Source organism: Mus caroli, unplaced genomic scaffold, assembly GCF_978045245.1.
Source record: "Mus caroli unplaced genomic scaffold, Mus_caroli_1 scaffold_8, whole genome shotgun sequence".
Taxonomy (NCBI): Eukaryota; Metazoa; Chordata; class Mammalia; order Rodentia; family Muridae; genus Mus; species Mus caroli.
Genome location: NW_028227263.1, coordinates 49991013 through 50006615, shown reverse-complemented (window position 1 = coordinate 50006615; position 15603 = coordinate 49991013). Strand labels below are relative to the sequence as shown.

Sequence of the window (15603 nt, the reverse complement as noted above, 5' to 3'; positions counted from 1 at the left end):
GCTGCTTTTGGTAAGCACACACCATCTGAATGTCTGCCATCTTCCCAGCAGCCTAAGAAAAGGAGAGGTAGGCCCACTCCCAGCTTCCTTATTCACCACATGAGGTCAATGATCTAACTGAGGCTGAGAAAGGGAATGTGATTTTACAGAGGGCCAGATCAGAGTTCTTCATGGGAGAACCCAGGCCCAAGTGACTCTGTAGTCTACATGGTACATCCCACAGAAGTAGGTCCATTTCCTAAGCCAAGTGCTGAGGCTCCAAGAGCCAAAGTGCTTCACTTATTTTCCCAGCAGGCCACTGATACTGTCACAAGACTAGTGCCTTTGGGCTTCAGCTCCACACTGTGTGCCTTCCAGCTCATCACAGAGCACAGGATCCTCTCTGTCTATCAAACAGTTGCTCTTGTGTTTCAAGCCTTACGCTGGGCACATGTGTTGCAGAGACCAGCAATATAGCCTCTGCCCTGGAGAGCTTGGGTCTACAAGAAAACATACCTGCAGGTAATGACTGTAAGACAAGGTGATGATACTCATAGCAAGATAAATGCAGCATAGGACAAGGCTCTCTCTCGAGCCACAGGAAGCAATGGGGATGACATGTTTATTCAAGGTCTTCAGGGTTAGAACCCCAACTTGCTTCACTTCATGGCCATGGGACCAGGATCAAACACCACCTCCCAACTAAAGTACATTTGCAAAGGGGTTCTGGGGACAAGTCTGAGAGAAAGTATTAGGGACCAATCATGCTTAATCCCTCTTCTTCTCTTCCTCAACAGAACGCATACCACCCTGTTCTCTGGGATCCCATGGCCTTGGAGAGGGGGCTGCAGGGCCCGTGGACACCAACTCTTCCCAGAGCGCTGGCATGGAGCCAGGTCAGTCCCTGTCACCTCCAATGTTCCATCATCAGCTGTAAGCCTGGGGCCTAGTGAGAAACACAGTCTAGGATCTGGAAATGCGTATACTTCTCAGGGTGTGTAGGAAGTGCAGGAGATCAAGTGACCGTGGCAGTGAACTTAATAAGAGGACAAGGGAGGCTGCTAAGAGATGTAGCATCTACTGCATTTATCTGGGGAACAGATGGTAGAATCGTTGTTAGGCTGAAGTGCCTGGCCCCTTCCTCATGTGTCACACATTGCAAGCCTGATGAAGAGGGAGGGGTAGGTGGGGTTGGGCATCCAACAGGAATGACGGTGGTGCTAGCAGCAAGTAGGTACTATCCAGGCCTGTCCAGGACAACAACGGGTGTGGTAGATCAGAGCTTGCTCTTGCATCCAGGAGACCAGGGTGTATGTCCTGGAGCTAGTGGCGATGCCAGAGTCATAGTTGAGCCTGGAAAGAGAGCAGTAGTGGGAGACTGTCAGAAGGGGTCCAAGAAGGCTCCCTGGAAGGCTTTCTTCATACTGCCGTGCAACTTCACAATATGAAGTGGGTAGGAAATGCAGCCAAGTTAGGATAAGGCAGGGCTGAGTAGAGAAAGTGCCAAGATGTTTCAAGCTGGAGGAGCATGGCCCAGAGTAGGACAGCATCAAACATGGAGGCAGAGCCCAATGAAGGAGACTGCAGAGGCAGGAGGGGAGTAAGCTCTTCATTAGAGATATACTGCATGGCACTTGTATCAAGTTCTGATTCTTATTCTTCAAGCAGTCCCATAAGGTGACATATGGGCTCTATTGGATTCCGTACTGCTGGAGTCATGAATCAAGTCCAGAATCCCAGCAGATAAACAGACCGAGTTTTTACTCACAATAAAGGCTTATGTCATCTGATAGAGATCCCTGCACACCTCCTGGAACAAATGGCTACCTTGGTAACCGCTGCAGTACTTAGAGCTGGAAGGTGTTGCCTATTAAGTACTCAGGTCAGAAGTGACACACCCAGCCTCCTAGATCACAGTCGCTTCCTGACATCTAGGGTTCTGTGGTTTATGGGAAGCAGATAATGAATGAATCCTAATCATACTGGCTGGATTAGATAACTACTTCCATCTCACAGACCAGCAACTGGGAGACTCAGAGGCATTTGCTGTACTGCCATGGGGCTCCCAAAAACAAACTGCTGGTGTTTGGATGTTGCATAACCTTTGCATGAAACATTCATGTCGCCATTCAACAAAGACATATGGAGTAGTCACCATGGCCCAGGGAATGACTAAACTGGAGGTGGCTGAAGCGTATGTAACTGCACGGGATAGCAAGTCCTCTGCCTTGATAGAAGGTTCTTTAGGAGGCTCTGAAAGTTTTAACTTTTGCCTAGAAGGACAGTGAAAATGAGACCACATGTATAGAATCCTGATTCACACATCTCACGTAACTCACCTTACCCAGGAGCCAGTTTTCATGGCCCCATTTTTAAGATAAGTAAACTGAGTGTCCCGCGCAGGTAAGAGGAGACACATCAACTCCTTATCCCCATCAATAATGACTTGAGTTCCAGTATAACAGGAGCTGAATCTCTCTGACTCCACCTAAACTCTAGAAGTGCGGTCCCTCGGTCTTCCTAGAAGTCTTCTCCAGTTAGGTCTTTCCTTCCCTGCTTCCTCCATATGCCCAAGATAGCATGTTGCACCATGCAGACACTGACTTAGGTCTGACAGAGGGAGACTGAATTGCTCATCCACATTATGATGCCACCCACAGAGTTGGGCCTGGAACAAGGCTTGTTGAGCTCATCTAGATGAAGGGAAGGAAGGAAGACATTGTTCAAAAATATTTGGTCGAAAGCTCTGTATCTGGCAGCAGGGGGTCACACATAAACCTTGATATCCGTGAGCTTGGTCCAGGAACACTCCCCCTGGCCTTTCCAGCTCCGTCATCCACCACCCCAGCCCTGCACTCTATGCTGTATTTACATTGTCAAATCACTTTTGCCCTTCCCTCATGCCTGTGATTACCTCTGGTAGACTTCTTTCCTTTTTGTGTTCAGCACAGAGGGTCCTGTCACAGCACTCTCAGCTCCTATCACTTGCCTGACAAAACCTCTTGTGACTGTCTACCTCATGCAGATCAAAAAGAAAAAGAAACAACAACAACAACAACAAAACCAAAACACCACCAACAAAAACCTCTCTACAGACCCTCCTTCCACCTTGGGTTCTATTTGGACCCAGGTCCATCTCTAGGCTCCAGGCTCCCATGCCACTCACTTCTTCCAGTTTCCCTGAAGCACAGAATGCTCCTGCTTTGGAGCACTGAACATGGGCCTTCACCTAACCTTGAGAAAACACATCTGGCCCAGGGAACAAAAAGAAGTGAAAGGCATTGTACTTGTGAGCTGGCCCATGAGGGTGAGACGCCTTTAGCTGAAGCACACTAGCTGCCTTGATGGCTGTAAAGCCAGGGAGTTGATGAGGGATGTAGAAGGGCAAAGCCTTCCCTACCCTATCACCTAAGGGAAAGACCACTCCTCCCAGGACAATTCTTTCTTCTAGGGAAACATTTATCTCCACCTAGTACATTACTTTCTGCAAGTTAAGTTTATTTTCAGATGTCTCCCAATTAGCATCTAATCTCCAGGAGAGCAGGTACTTCCTTCTTTATAGTTTTTGAAATGCCTTCATGCAAAGAAGGATGCAATAAAGACAGAGTGAATGAATGAATGAATGAATGATGCAGTAAGGACAGAGTAAGTGAATAAATGAATGAGTGAATGGTGCTATAAAGAGAGAATGACTGAATGAACAAATGAATGAATGAGTGAATAGTGTAGTGAAGACAGAATGAGTGGATGAATAAATGAATGGGTGAGTGGTCAGTAAAGACAGTGAGGGAATGAATGAATGAGTGAGTGAAATGATGCTGTAAAGATAGGGTGAGTGAATGAATGAATGAGTGAATGGTGCAGTGAAGACAGTGAGTGAACTAATGGATGAATAAGTGAATGGTTCAGTAAAGGTACACATAGTGAATGAATGAATGAGTAAGTGAGTGAGTGAATGATGCAGCAAAGACAATGAGTGAATGAATGAATGAATGATGCAGTAAAGACAGAGTGAGTGAATGAATGAACGAACAAGTGATTGGTCAACAGTTTCCACAGTTGCTCACTTCCCAACAGGACAGTCCCAACAGTATTTGACCAATTCTGAGGTCTCAAGCCAGGATACCCCCTTCTTCTCTCCTCCATCCTTCTCTCTGCCAGTCCAAGAGGCTGAACATCACATAAGTATTGTCCCATCCATCCTCAGGTCCTGGACTTTGAGCCTGCCATACTGGGAGGACCTGGTTACTGCTTGTTGGCCTCATCAGGGCAGAGAGGAACTTTCTCTGCAGCTTCAGCCCAGAGCCTCTTGGTTTCTCCTCTTCAAGTTCTCTTTGCCTGGAGTCAAGCACTGGGGAGCCCCTGGCTATCAGCTAGGTCCCCTCCTGCTTACCACCTGTCTCAGAGCTCAGGAAGAGGAGGCAAATGGGACACTAATGAAATTCAGAGCGAAACTAAATCTGGAGGTGTTGCAAACTGCATGGAGGAGGGAGACAGGACTTAAAAGGATCTGTCTGGGACTGAGGGGAGCCAAGGTTGTAAACAGCCAGGATCAGTTTCATACAGACCCATCTTGGACAGTGCATGCAGTGTGACCCAGCTCAAGCTCTTGATCCCTAGGGGTGTCACTTTGCAATCTTTAAATTAGAGACCTGTAAATTGATGGACTGACTCATTCAAGCCTTCCCACTCCAAAAAGAGTTTGAGTGGATTCACAGTTTAAAGTCAATTAATCCAATAATCAAGACAAAAGCATTTAATAAAGGCAGAACATTAGGACAAAGAGAAGGGGAAGAAAGACCAGAAAGGGATGTGTAGGAGAGGGGCTGCAAGCTGGTGTCTTGAGGATGGCAATGACCATGTGACAGATAGCTTAGACCTTGAACCTAATGAGCTTTGGGAATGAGACACTCAGCGGTAGAGTTAGGGCCTTTTCAGATCCGCTGTTCACTCGTTCAGTTACGGGTCTTCACTACTTCACACCAGGGGTAGCCCAGGCTGTGCTCTCTGCGGATCTCATTAAACTCTTTAAAAAGTTCTGCAGGGTGGTCTCTGTAGCCACCAGGGGAACTGGAATCAGAGGCACAGAGTTGCTTATGCTGCCCAGCCTCTCTTGTACCAAAGCTTCCATCTCCTACCTCCTTAAGCCTGGGGAACCAGATACATTTGGGGGGAGGGGAAGGCTGCTGTGCCACTAAAGGCTTTCACAGGAAGGTGAGGAAACCACCTGGAGGGTAAGGAAGAAGGGGTTGGCCACGTCCCATCCTCAAGAGGCAAGCTTCCTAATCTCAGGACCTGTTTTATTCAATGTTCCCAAAGTCCACAGAGGGGTTTTTGTTTAAGCCAATTGTACGCGTTGAGATGCTGTTTGTTTATTTGTCATATTAGTAAATTAACAATTTAAAACATTAAACTGGTATGCATAACTTCTTTAACATGAAATACCAAGCTGTAATGTCAGCATCAAGAGCACAGTTTCTATAAAAACTGACTCCCCCTGCCCCCCACCCTGGGGAGTTGGAGAATAGAAGACTAGAACTGGATAGGAAAGCGTCACTTTATAGCATGGCAGATTTCTTTACTGGTTGGCTCATCCAAACATGTCCTTGCTCTGTTTTCAGTCTGCAGGCTTCACGCGCATTCATGTGGGAGTGGGAGGGAAAATGAGGCTAGAGCATTTTTGGAAATAGTTTGATCTCATAGGCAACCGAAGAGGTCTGGGGACCATCAGGGATCCGCGCACCTATGTTTTGAAAGCCATACAGTGGCACATAAGCACCACGGGCACATATACTACACATATATACCCCCACAAACACCCACATACACACAACACAAGCATATCTTTCCAAGCATACATTTTAATCATTGGAAAGATGGACAGAAACACCAAAAATGTTTATTTTTCCAACTTTTCGAGTCCACTATGGCAGATTCTAAAGACAGCAGCCAATCTCTACGTTTGCATTGCTTCCTTTCAGTGAATATGACCACCGTTAAGATGCAAACCCAAATCACTATCAATTAGAGGTACTAGGGATTCTGCTATATTCAATCAATTGGCTAGATGATATCAGAGACGTCCATTCTGCTTTGTCATGGCAACCAGGGAAGTGAAAGAAACTGGGATGTAAGGTTAGTTTGGAAAAATAATCCTAAATTAGACCCTTGACTTCTTGTATAAACAACAAAACAAATAAGCTTCAGGAAGCTAAGAATGTACAGCCGCATGTAGTGCCAGTGACGTCAGCCAGCAAGGATGAACACACATTTAATGAACTCTTACTGTGGGTCACATCTGTGGTAGACAAGATGCAAGTTTTACCTCTAGTACAAAAGCCTATATATCTGTGTGTTTATGACATAGGCCTTTCCCTATTTTTAAGCTGTGACTCAGAGAAAAAATCTTGCTCAGGAAGGCATAAGTGTGACATGATGAAGTCATTGCTATTTGCTTTGTCCTCTAGCAATGACACTGGGAGGAAATGGTGAGTCTGGTCTCACAGAGAGCCAGGCTGTCACTCTGAGGTGGGGTCCTCCAAGATTCAATAGTGGTCATGCTAACCTCACGTAGGTTTCAGGCTTTCTTTTCAGGCGCTGTCTCTGCCCTGGCTGTGTATCCTGTATTGAGTCTATACCTCCATATTCAGTGGAGACTTAGGACGTCCACTACCTTCAATGCCTCCATCACCTTCCAGCAAATAGCCTTTAATTAATGTTCTCAGGTGAACAAAATACATGTTTAGGCTTAGGGAGAAAGAGAGAATAATTAATCTGAGTAGAAAGCCAAATATTGCCCCTGACTGAGCCTGAAGTCCACAGTTCTGATTGACCAGACATCCCTTGTAAAGGAACCTCTTCTGTTGTCAAAACCTTGTTTAGAAATCTTTCTATTCTTAAGGCATGTCAGGGTTAAGATTAGATGCCTTGAGTCCAGCCAGTACTGCAGATGTGGTTGCCTAGGTTCCCAACCTTTTCATATCATCTTTCATGTTAACCTTATTTACCTTATTGCACAGTGGGAGGTGTGTGTGTGTGTGTGTGTGTGTGTTCTCTCCCTCTCTCCTTTCCTTCTTTTCTCCTACTTCCTTTTCCTCCTGTGTGTGTGTGCATGTGTGTGTGTGTGAGTGTGTTCTCTCCCTCTCTCCTTTCCTTCTTTTCTCCTACTTCCTTTTCCTCCTGTGTATGTATGCATGTGTGTGAGTAAGTGAGTGAGTGTGTGTGTGTGTGTCTGTGTGTGTGTGTGTGTGTCTGTGTCTGTGTCTGTGTGTGTGAATTCAAAGAAATCACAGAGACATTTAGCCACTTGCAAGCTGAATGCCTAATTCACTTCCAACTGGAAGATTGGTGTCATTATCCTTGGTAGATTCAATCGCCAAATCATAAGGCTTGTTGCTAATTGCACCTTCAACCACATACTTCCCTGCCCAATTTGACCAAAGCAACTGAAGCAGGATCTAACTACCCATTTCCAAGGCTTTAGCCCTCTGGTTGTATTGCCTTGACTTACCTACTATGAAAGAAATATGTTTAGCTATCTTTCTCCTCTCATTGCCTTTCTGAAAGTTCCCCTGATAGAAAAGAACAAGTCAACCAGAGGCTCAGAATCCTGTTCCTTAGGCACTGTAACTATAGTGGAAAATCCGTGTGTGCAGAAAACACTCCAGGGGTGAGAAGAGACATTTGTTGAGGGCCTATAAGATGTCAGCCAGTGAGCTGAGCATTTCACAGTCCATTTCACCCTCACAACTACTGGGAGAGGTAAGCATTGTTATTTCTGATTCACAGATGGAGCAGGGAGCCTTAGAGAGGGTCAATGGCTTAAAGTCACATAGCTGGGACATGGGGGAAGCTAGAATTGGCCCAAGGTCATCCACCACAAAGCCCCACCTCTTCCCAATGTGTGGGGGAAAGCAACCAGGACAACTAGAACTAGAACTACCATTTGTGGAGTGCCCACTCTGTGCCTGACTTGCGTGAACCCATTTAACCCCGATAAAGAGCCCATGATATTAAACACTCATCACCCATTTGTCATATGAGAAAACCAGGGCCAAGAGAAGTGCTTTCAGAATGGATAATTTTCTGAGAGTGACTGTTTAGAGGATAAGCCCCAGCAATCTGTCACTGTTTGCTGCTCTGTCATAAGAGGCTCTTAGCCAAATCAGCAAATAAGCAAAGGCATTGCCTATAGGACGTACTTAGTAATCTTGGTGGTTGGTAATTAATTTTGTAGTTTTCTTTGCCCTGGAGTGATTATTCTGGTTGCTACTTGTAGCCCATTCTAGCCAGTGAGTTGCCCTCCACACCTAATAGGTCAGAGGATCCCAGAGTGTTGAGCATCGAGCATAGTTGGAAGCCATGAGCCATGTGACAGAGAGAGAAGACTTTCAGATGACCCCGATGGAGGCCAGTCTGGACTGTCAACTCTGGACTCTGCGAAAGTTATTAGAGCTCTGTGGTTTTGTTCCCTAATATGTAACATGGATATGTGAAGTTCAGACTTTGCTCGATAATTATAGGGACCGAAATTCATGTAAGATGCTTCTAGTCATGGGGTGGCACAAAAAAGAAAAGCCGAAGATGCTTCTCAGTGTGATAGAATGCTTACTTAGAGAATCAGACTTAGAAGATGAGGTAGAACCCCCTTCTATCTTAGCTTGGGAGTGCCAGGCTTAGAGACCGGCAATAATTTGCCCATTATACACAGCACACAGCATTTTTAAGACAACTTGTTGTTGCTGTTGTTGTTGTTGTTGTCATTTTGAGGAGGTTGATAATGATGATGATGATGATGTTTATGACAGAATATCTATGTAGCCCTGGCTGTCCTAAAGTGTGGTATACAGACCAGGGTAGCCTTGAACCCACGGAGATCTACCTGCCACTGCTTTCTGAGTGCTGGGATTAAAAGTCTTTTCTTTCTGGTTCACCAAGGCCCATGCTGATACTGCAGGTCACACTTAGACCCCCAGTTTTAGAACCCCAGTTAGAGAAGCTCATGTTTCAGTCTGCCTTGCTTCTCTGATGGTGTGGTCTTAGTATGAACTTTCCCAGTCCTTGCAGTCTGTGAGCATATCACACCCATTATTTTATTGCCTGTGTCTGACTGCCTTACTACTTACCAAGTGTGGGTCTGGTCATTTTGGTTGCTGTTTCTCCTGACTCTTCAGATGGTGGCTCCTTTGCTTGTATACTCTTTGATTTTCATGAGAGAGTTCATGATTTGGAAACTTCTCGGAGGCATGGTTTGAAAATTCACTGCTGCAGAAAGGGTTTGGCTTTGTTCTAGAAGAAATCACCTTGGGGCTACTTCAAATTAAGGATACAGTTTGGACTTGGGGATTTTGGTTTTTGTTTTGTTTTGTTTCGTTTTTTCCTACAAGTTAATACATTCAAGGGCCATTTTCTGTTTGGAAATTCTTAGAGGATCTTTTGTTCTTTCTCTTTACGTCTGGCAGGGCCATGTTTCCTTGCTGTGTCCTACCGCGGTGTGGGGTTCTGGGCTGCTCTAATTCCTGACACACTGGAGTTAATGATGTTGTCTTCGGCCCTAGCTCTAGCTGAGAATCCCAGCCTGTCTTCCCTCCTTCTGAGGACCTGGGCTTTATTTTCTGTGTTGTTGCCTTATAACCCAAAGCCCCAAGACCACCATGGATGGCGAGATACCTTCAGACCCATCATCACATCCCACACTGTGTAACCTCTGTGGATGTATGGTACCTCATGTTCTTATGGCCTCTGAGGATCTCCTACTTCTCGCCAGCTTAGCTATACAGTTAAAGGTAAATAGTGTATTAAGTACCAGAATTACTTGGGGTGAGTAGGAAGCTGTGTTTCTGGAAGTAGAAACCTGAAGTGTTCATTGCTGGCCTTCCCTGCTATAAATGTATGACTTCATCAGGTAAGGCTTCCCTGGTCATTACATAATAGCTACATAGTGTAATTTTCCTTCTGTAAGTCGAGAGAATAGAGCCATTTCCGAGCCATAGAAATCTCTGTCTTTCAGCATTATTTGTTGTCGTTCTGATCGCGCTTTTGCTCAGTCCCATTGGAACCTTGACCACCTACAGATGTCTACAAACAGAAACTTGTTTGCAAAAAATACCTGCAAAATGGCCACATTCTTAAGGAATCCCTGCATTCTGTTTCTGTGAGCCATCCGGCCCACATGGTTCTTGCATAAGCAGGGCAACAGTGCCAGTCAATGGTATTATCACTCAGTTCATTTGTTCTGCAAACATTTTCTAAGCACCGAATGTGGGCTGTGCCCATACAAGGTTCTAGAATGTACCATTGGGTAAGTTATGGTCCTTCTCATCATAGAAAAAAAAAACCACTTAGATGGAATGTGATCACAATTTGGCATTGCTGTGTGAAAAGGGAACCCACACAGCTTCAGGTAGAGGTACCAGATGAGCTTCCCAGAGGATGGGGAAGATGAAAAAAGATAGAAAGGAAAAGATGGCTGGTCCCTCCAAAGGAAACACTACTCAAAGAAATGGCCCCTCTGAATCCCTTTTAAAGTTTTGGACTGGTTTTCCACCCCAGAAACTGCCATTGAGAGTCACCATTTTTAATTTATGTGTTTTCAGAGGGGCTGTACTGTTCCTAAGGGGTTAAATAGTTACTTGGGAATTATGGGTGAAAAATATTAGTTATTATAATGGTTTGTGTTTTCCCAAGGGCCACAGTATATAAACAGACATGCAGCACTATGGTGCTAAGACAAACAAACAAGAAATGGACAGGAGACAGGGAGGGATCAAGAAAAACAAGTTTATAAAGGCTCCTTGGTAAAGCTGGCAGAGTAACACTGAGCAGAGACACAGAGGCACTGAGTTCGCGTAGTGTTGGAAAGAGCAGCAGCATTGGAGTCAGCCACACCTACATTCAAAAGCTCAGCCCTGTTGAAAGCATATATCCAGGGCAAATTCATCACAATGCACCTCTGTTTCCTCATCTACAAAGTGTGTGCGTGTGTGTGCGTGTGTGTGTGTGTTTGTGGGGGGTGTGTATATGTGTGCGTGTGTGTATGTGTTTGTGAGTGGGGTGTGTTGTGGGGTGTGTGTGTGTTTGTGTGTGTATGTGTGTGTGTATGTATGTGTGTGTGTATGTGTTTGTGTGTGTGTGTGTGTATGGGTGTTTTTGTGTGTGGGGTATGTGTGTGGGGTGTATGTGTGCTTGTTTGTGTGTGTTTGTGTGTGTGTGTGTGTGTGTGTAATCCTCTCTTCGCCATGTGCTTGTGCAGATAGCATAAAGTCACATCTGCAAAGTCCCCAGCATGTAGAGGTAAATTAGAGATGCCTCTGTTCAGCCCACAACCGGCTTGCCCAGGAGAAGGGCCAATGTTATGGATGTATGTTAGAGATACTGCTTTCCCATGAGTCTGTCCTGGGGGCCAGGGAGAGAAGATCCCTGAGAGCTCTTTTCCATGCTGCTTTAAAGACATGCATTGTCCAGAGCCCTTGGCATCACCTGGGATGGCGTGTGGAATGATCTGGGATATTCAAGGTATTGAATCCAAGTGATTTGAGTGGATCTAAGTATCTAAGGATTTTTTTCCTTGGGTTTTCAGTTCATTTGAAGCCCTTAGCTCTTTGTCTCTGAAACATCATGCAAACCGGCGCCCAGGCAGGCATGGTACAGTTGGAGGTGGGCACCTTGAAGTGGGAGGCACTGAAGGTAGCAGGCAGAGTTGATGAAGAAAAATTAGGTTAACATCCCCTGTACCCTGAAAACCTGCTTCCCGATCTGCATCTTTCCTGCCCAGTGAAAGCCTGTGAGAATTACTGAATAATGCCTGGCATAGGCTGGACCCTTGGTACATGTCTGTTAATAGTCAGCTATCTCCTCCCATGACATATAATCAGCATTGTCATTTGTGGATAACTTGTTATTTTGATGCATTTTTTTCTCTTCACCCTCAAAGTAACTCATCCATCAATCTATCATCACCACCACCACCACCACCACCATCATCATCATCACCACCACCACCCCTGTTGCAATCAAGCTTTACTGGACTCCAAGTTCCTCCATACTATATAAAACAGTATGTTTTCAGGTTGTATCTCATTCTAGAAAGTCCGTTTTACAAGAAGTGTTTGACTCTATCTTGACAATACCCCTTTTATAGGCAGGTAAACTGAAGTGCATATGAGATTAGGCATTGCCTCCGGTGAACAGGTTAGAAAGCCAGTGTAAGTGCCCCCTTCTGTGTGTCTTTTACCCCTGAGCTTATGTCCCCTTGGCTGTCCTGGGACCTTTCCCAGAGCAGGGCAGAAGGCTTATTCCATTCTGAAGCCAAGGAGAGAAGAGACAGAGGAGGCTTCCCTTCTAGCAGTGAGCATAGCTGTCTTCCTCCTCCAGGCCTGTCAGAGACACCCCAGCGCAGCTGCCAGCCCTTATTCCTGTCTGGGTGTGTGTATGTCAGGTGTGACAGGCAAGTCACCTTTGCCACGTCAGTGACATATAGAAGATAGCATGCAGGCCCATGTTCCAAAGAGTGAAAGGATGTCACAGGGTCCCCCAGAGCCAGGTAGTAGGGCTTCTGACATCAGCTATTTCCTCACAAGCCTGTCTTCTATAGCAAGGAACAGCGGTTAAGCATTTCTTAGATCTCTGTATAGAACACGTCAGGACAAAAGCCCAGCAGATCCAGCATGAGCTGGGTGACGTGCTGCAGCTCTCCCTGTCTCTTCAGCCCTAGTCTGTACCCGCACTCACTCAGTCCCTGCTCTCTCAACCCCTCTCAATGTCTGCCAAGGAAGCACACAGGGGAAGGGCAAGGCTGGAAACACTGGAAACAAGCTAGCTTAGAAATGGGGAAACAACCTGCTGCTTTTCAGAGCACAGTGAAGGCAGACAGTGTTGGCTGTGTGCTTTCTCCTTGACCTTCACGATGGGCCATTACAGGGTAGGGATCGCTGCATCTTGGACGGGGTGTGGTGCTGTGTATATTCCAGAAAGAGCTTCATGGGCTGGAGACACCTCTAGATCTGGCCAGGTTACGGGGAGTCTTTACAGAAAAGTCTATTCAGGTAACAATTAGCAGAGCTGGAGACGGGGCCCAGAACCTCACTGCAAAGGCCACATTCTTTCCATCACACAGTGACATCTCAGACTGGAGAGAACATGTAGGCTATGGTCTGTCCCTGTCTAGCTCTGTGAACTCAGAGCAGCAGGTAAGAGTTCATTGCCCAGTCAGGAGACATGTTGCTATTTGGCTTCTCTGATGCTACATCTTGTCTGAGAGACAAGAAGTGGGCTCCGGTCCTTGGATACTGTGAATTCTCTAAACCTTGCTCCATCTTTCTGGACCACTGGAAGGTGAGCTCCTGCTAGGTAGACTGCCCTGACATCTTAGAATCCCTTGTTCTTGCCTCTGTCCCACAGCAGGAGTCATCACACTACTCCAGCATGTGTCCCTATTCTCTGGGCAGATACAGGGTATTTATGGATGTCTATGTTGGAAGTTCTTGTGGGTAAGGAAATGTTTGAGAGTAGGAGAGCCCACACTGGATGTTTGTGGCATGCCTCTGTTTTTCTCTTTCTGTTCTTCCCAGGGCTATGAAAGTCATAATAGATATTTGCAAGGATTTAGGCAAAGAAGGCTAAAGCCCCAAGCAGAGCAGTGTGGGAGGTACACAGGAAGCCAGGGCTCCACCTGGCTGCTCTGCACCTGGCAGAAACAGATAGTATCTGGGCCTCATTATCTGCTCACTGGCAACGAAAGTCCCAAACAGCATTGACCTCATTAGAAGAGGCTTCCCGCCTTTGCCATCGGCATTCTGTATTCCAGACTTTCAGGAAGCTCTTTGCTGCATTCTGGGTCTTTCTCAAAGACCATGGGAGATTTTATTACGAGGTTTCTGTGCTCCTATGTGAGGCCTAGAACCTCAAACCTTCTGGTACCCAGGTTGAATTTCCTGTATACCAGACCAGATGCTCAGGGCCTGGCCCAGCACTTCTGACATCCCCTTTCTCCTTCCTCTGTGTAAATTAGGCATTCTTTTTTTGTTTGTTTTGTTTTGTTTTGGTTTGGTTTGGTTTGGTTTTTCGAGACAGGGTTTATCTGTATAGCTCTGGCTGTCCTGGAACTCACTTTGTAGACCAGGCTGGTCACAAACTCAGAAATCCGCTTGCCTCTGCCTCCCAAGTGCTGGGGTTAAAGGCGTGCACTACCACGCCCGGCTAAATTAGGCATTCTTTAGGATGAATAATATGGTGAAAGTCTACATACCTACCTACCCTGTGCAGGTGATAAGATTTTATAGAATATACCACAGACGAGCACAATCCAAAAGAAAGAGTGAATAAAGTCCTTGACTACCCACCAGCTGTGTTAGTATTTTATACTTTCATAAGATATTTTCACCAAAAAAACTGAGGAACACGCACAAGGGACTCTATGAATTGCTTCCCACAAGAGCATTTATAACTAATTTATAAGCTGGATTATAGCTGGATGTATATGTATATGTTAGTTATTTTCTAGTTACTGTGACAAAACACCTGCCTAAAAGCATCGCAAGAAAGGGCTAATTTATTTTGGCTCTCAGTTCAAGGGTACAGTCCCTCGCAGCAAAGAAGAAATAATGGTAGGTGCTTGAGGCAGCTGCCATAGCAATCAAGAGGCAGAGAATTGTGAATTCTGCTGCTCACCTCACTTTCTCCTTTTTACTCAGTTTCACGGAATGGTGCCCCACATTCAGAGTGGGTCTTTCCTCCTCAATTAATCCTGTTTAGAACTCTCTTACCAACTTGCCCAGAGATGTTTTTCCATGGTGATTTTTAAGTCCCATTATGTTGATAATTAAAGTTAAGCACTATAATCTCAGCATACACACACACACATACACACACACACAATTTTTGAGTCAGAGTTTCCCTTTGTCATCCAGCAGTCTTGGAACTCACTCTCTACACCAGATTGGCCTCAGACTCAGAGACAAAGAGACAGAGAGCAGCAGCAAAGATCATGATACCAGGGCATGGTGAGAAACATTGGTGACAAGAGGCAGGAGAATGGAGACAAGGGAGACCTTCACAGTGGGGAAGGCCTAGAGTAACCATGTGACAGTGCTAGGTTCTCATGGCAGCTCCATGAACAGTGTATGCAGGGGACTGCTAAGAAGTGAACATGCCAGGCTCACATTTACCCCAAACAGACCCCGCATAATCTCCACTTCCCAGTTCCTTCTCTAGTCCACAATGTCTTCTCCTCATCTTAGTTGGTGGCCCAGGAGCTTGTGTGCCATTTGATTGCATCTTTACCTGTCCTCCAGTCTAATCATTCACCTCACCTATTAATTCTATCCTGCAGCTCTCAAATCAATCCCAACATCCTTGTTGTCTCCCTCCTGCATCTCTGCAGCAGCTTCCGTGTTGTCTTCCTGTTTCATAGCTTCTAAGCCCTGTTCTTCCTGGTAATTCACGATTCAGTTCACTCCCCCTTAAGATCCTACAATGGCATCTCTTTGCTCTGAGGATGGTCAGAGGGTTGTAGGTCATTTGCCGCACCCTTATCCATCACAGGCTACTGTGAGTCTTGGCTACTACACCAACTATGCCATTGAGCGTTTACCTATCTTCTCTGTCCACCTTGATGCTCTAAGGGCA

At 45.8% G+C, this 15603-nt stretch overlaps 1 protein-coding gene across 2 annotated transcripts in view; it reads left to right on the top strand.

Moving 5' to 3' along the window:
* Positions 1–15603, top strand: part of Tenm4 (teneurin transmembrane protein 4) — a 703400-nt gene that overhangs the window by 216358 nt on the left and 471439 nt on the right. For both annotated transcript variants that reach the window (XM_029479435.2, XM_085841517.1), the window contains exon 3: positions 777–875. In XM_029479435.2, coding sequence (XP_029335295.1) covers positions 866–875 — 10 coding nt within the window. In that variant the 5' untranslated portion in view covers positions 777–865. The remainder of the gene's footprint in view (positions 1–776; positions 876–15603) is intronic.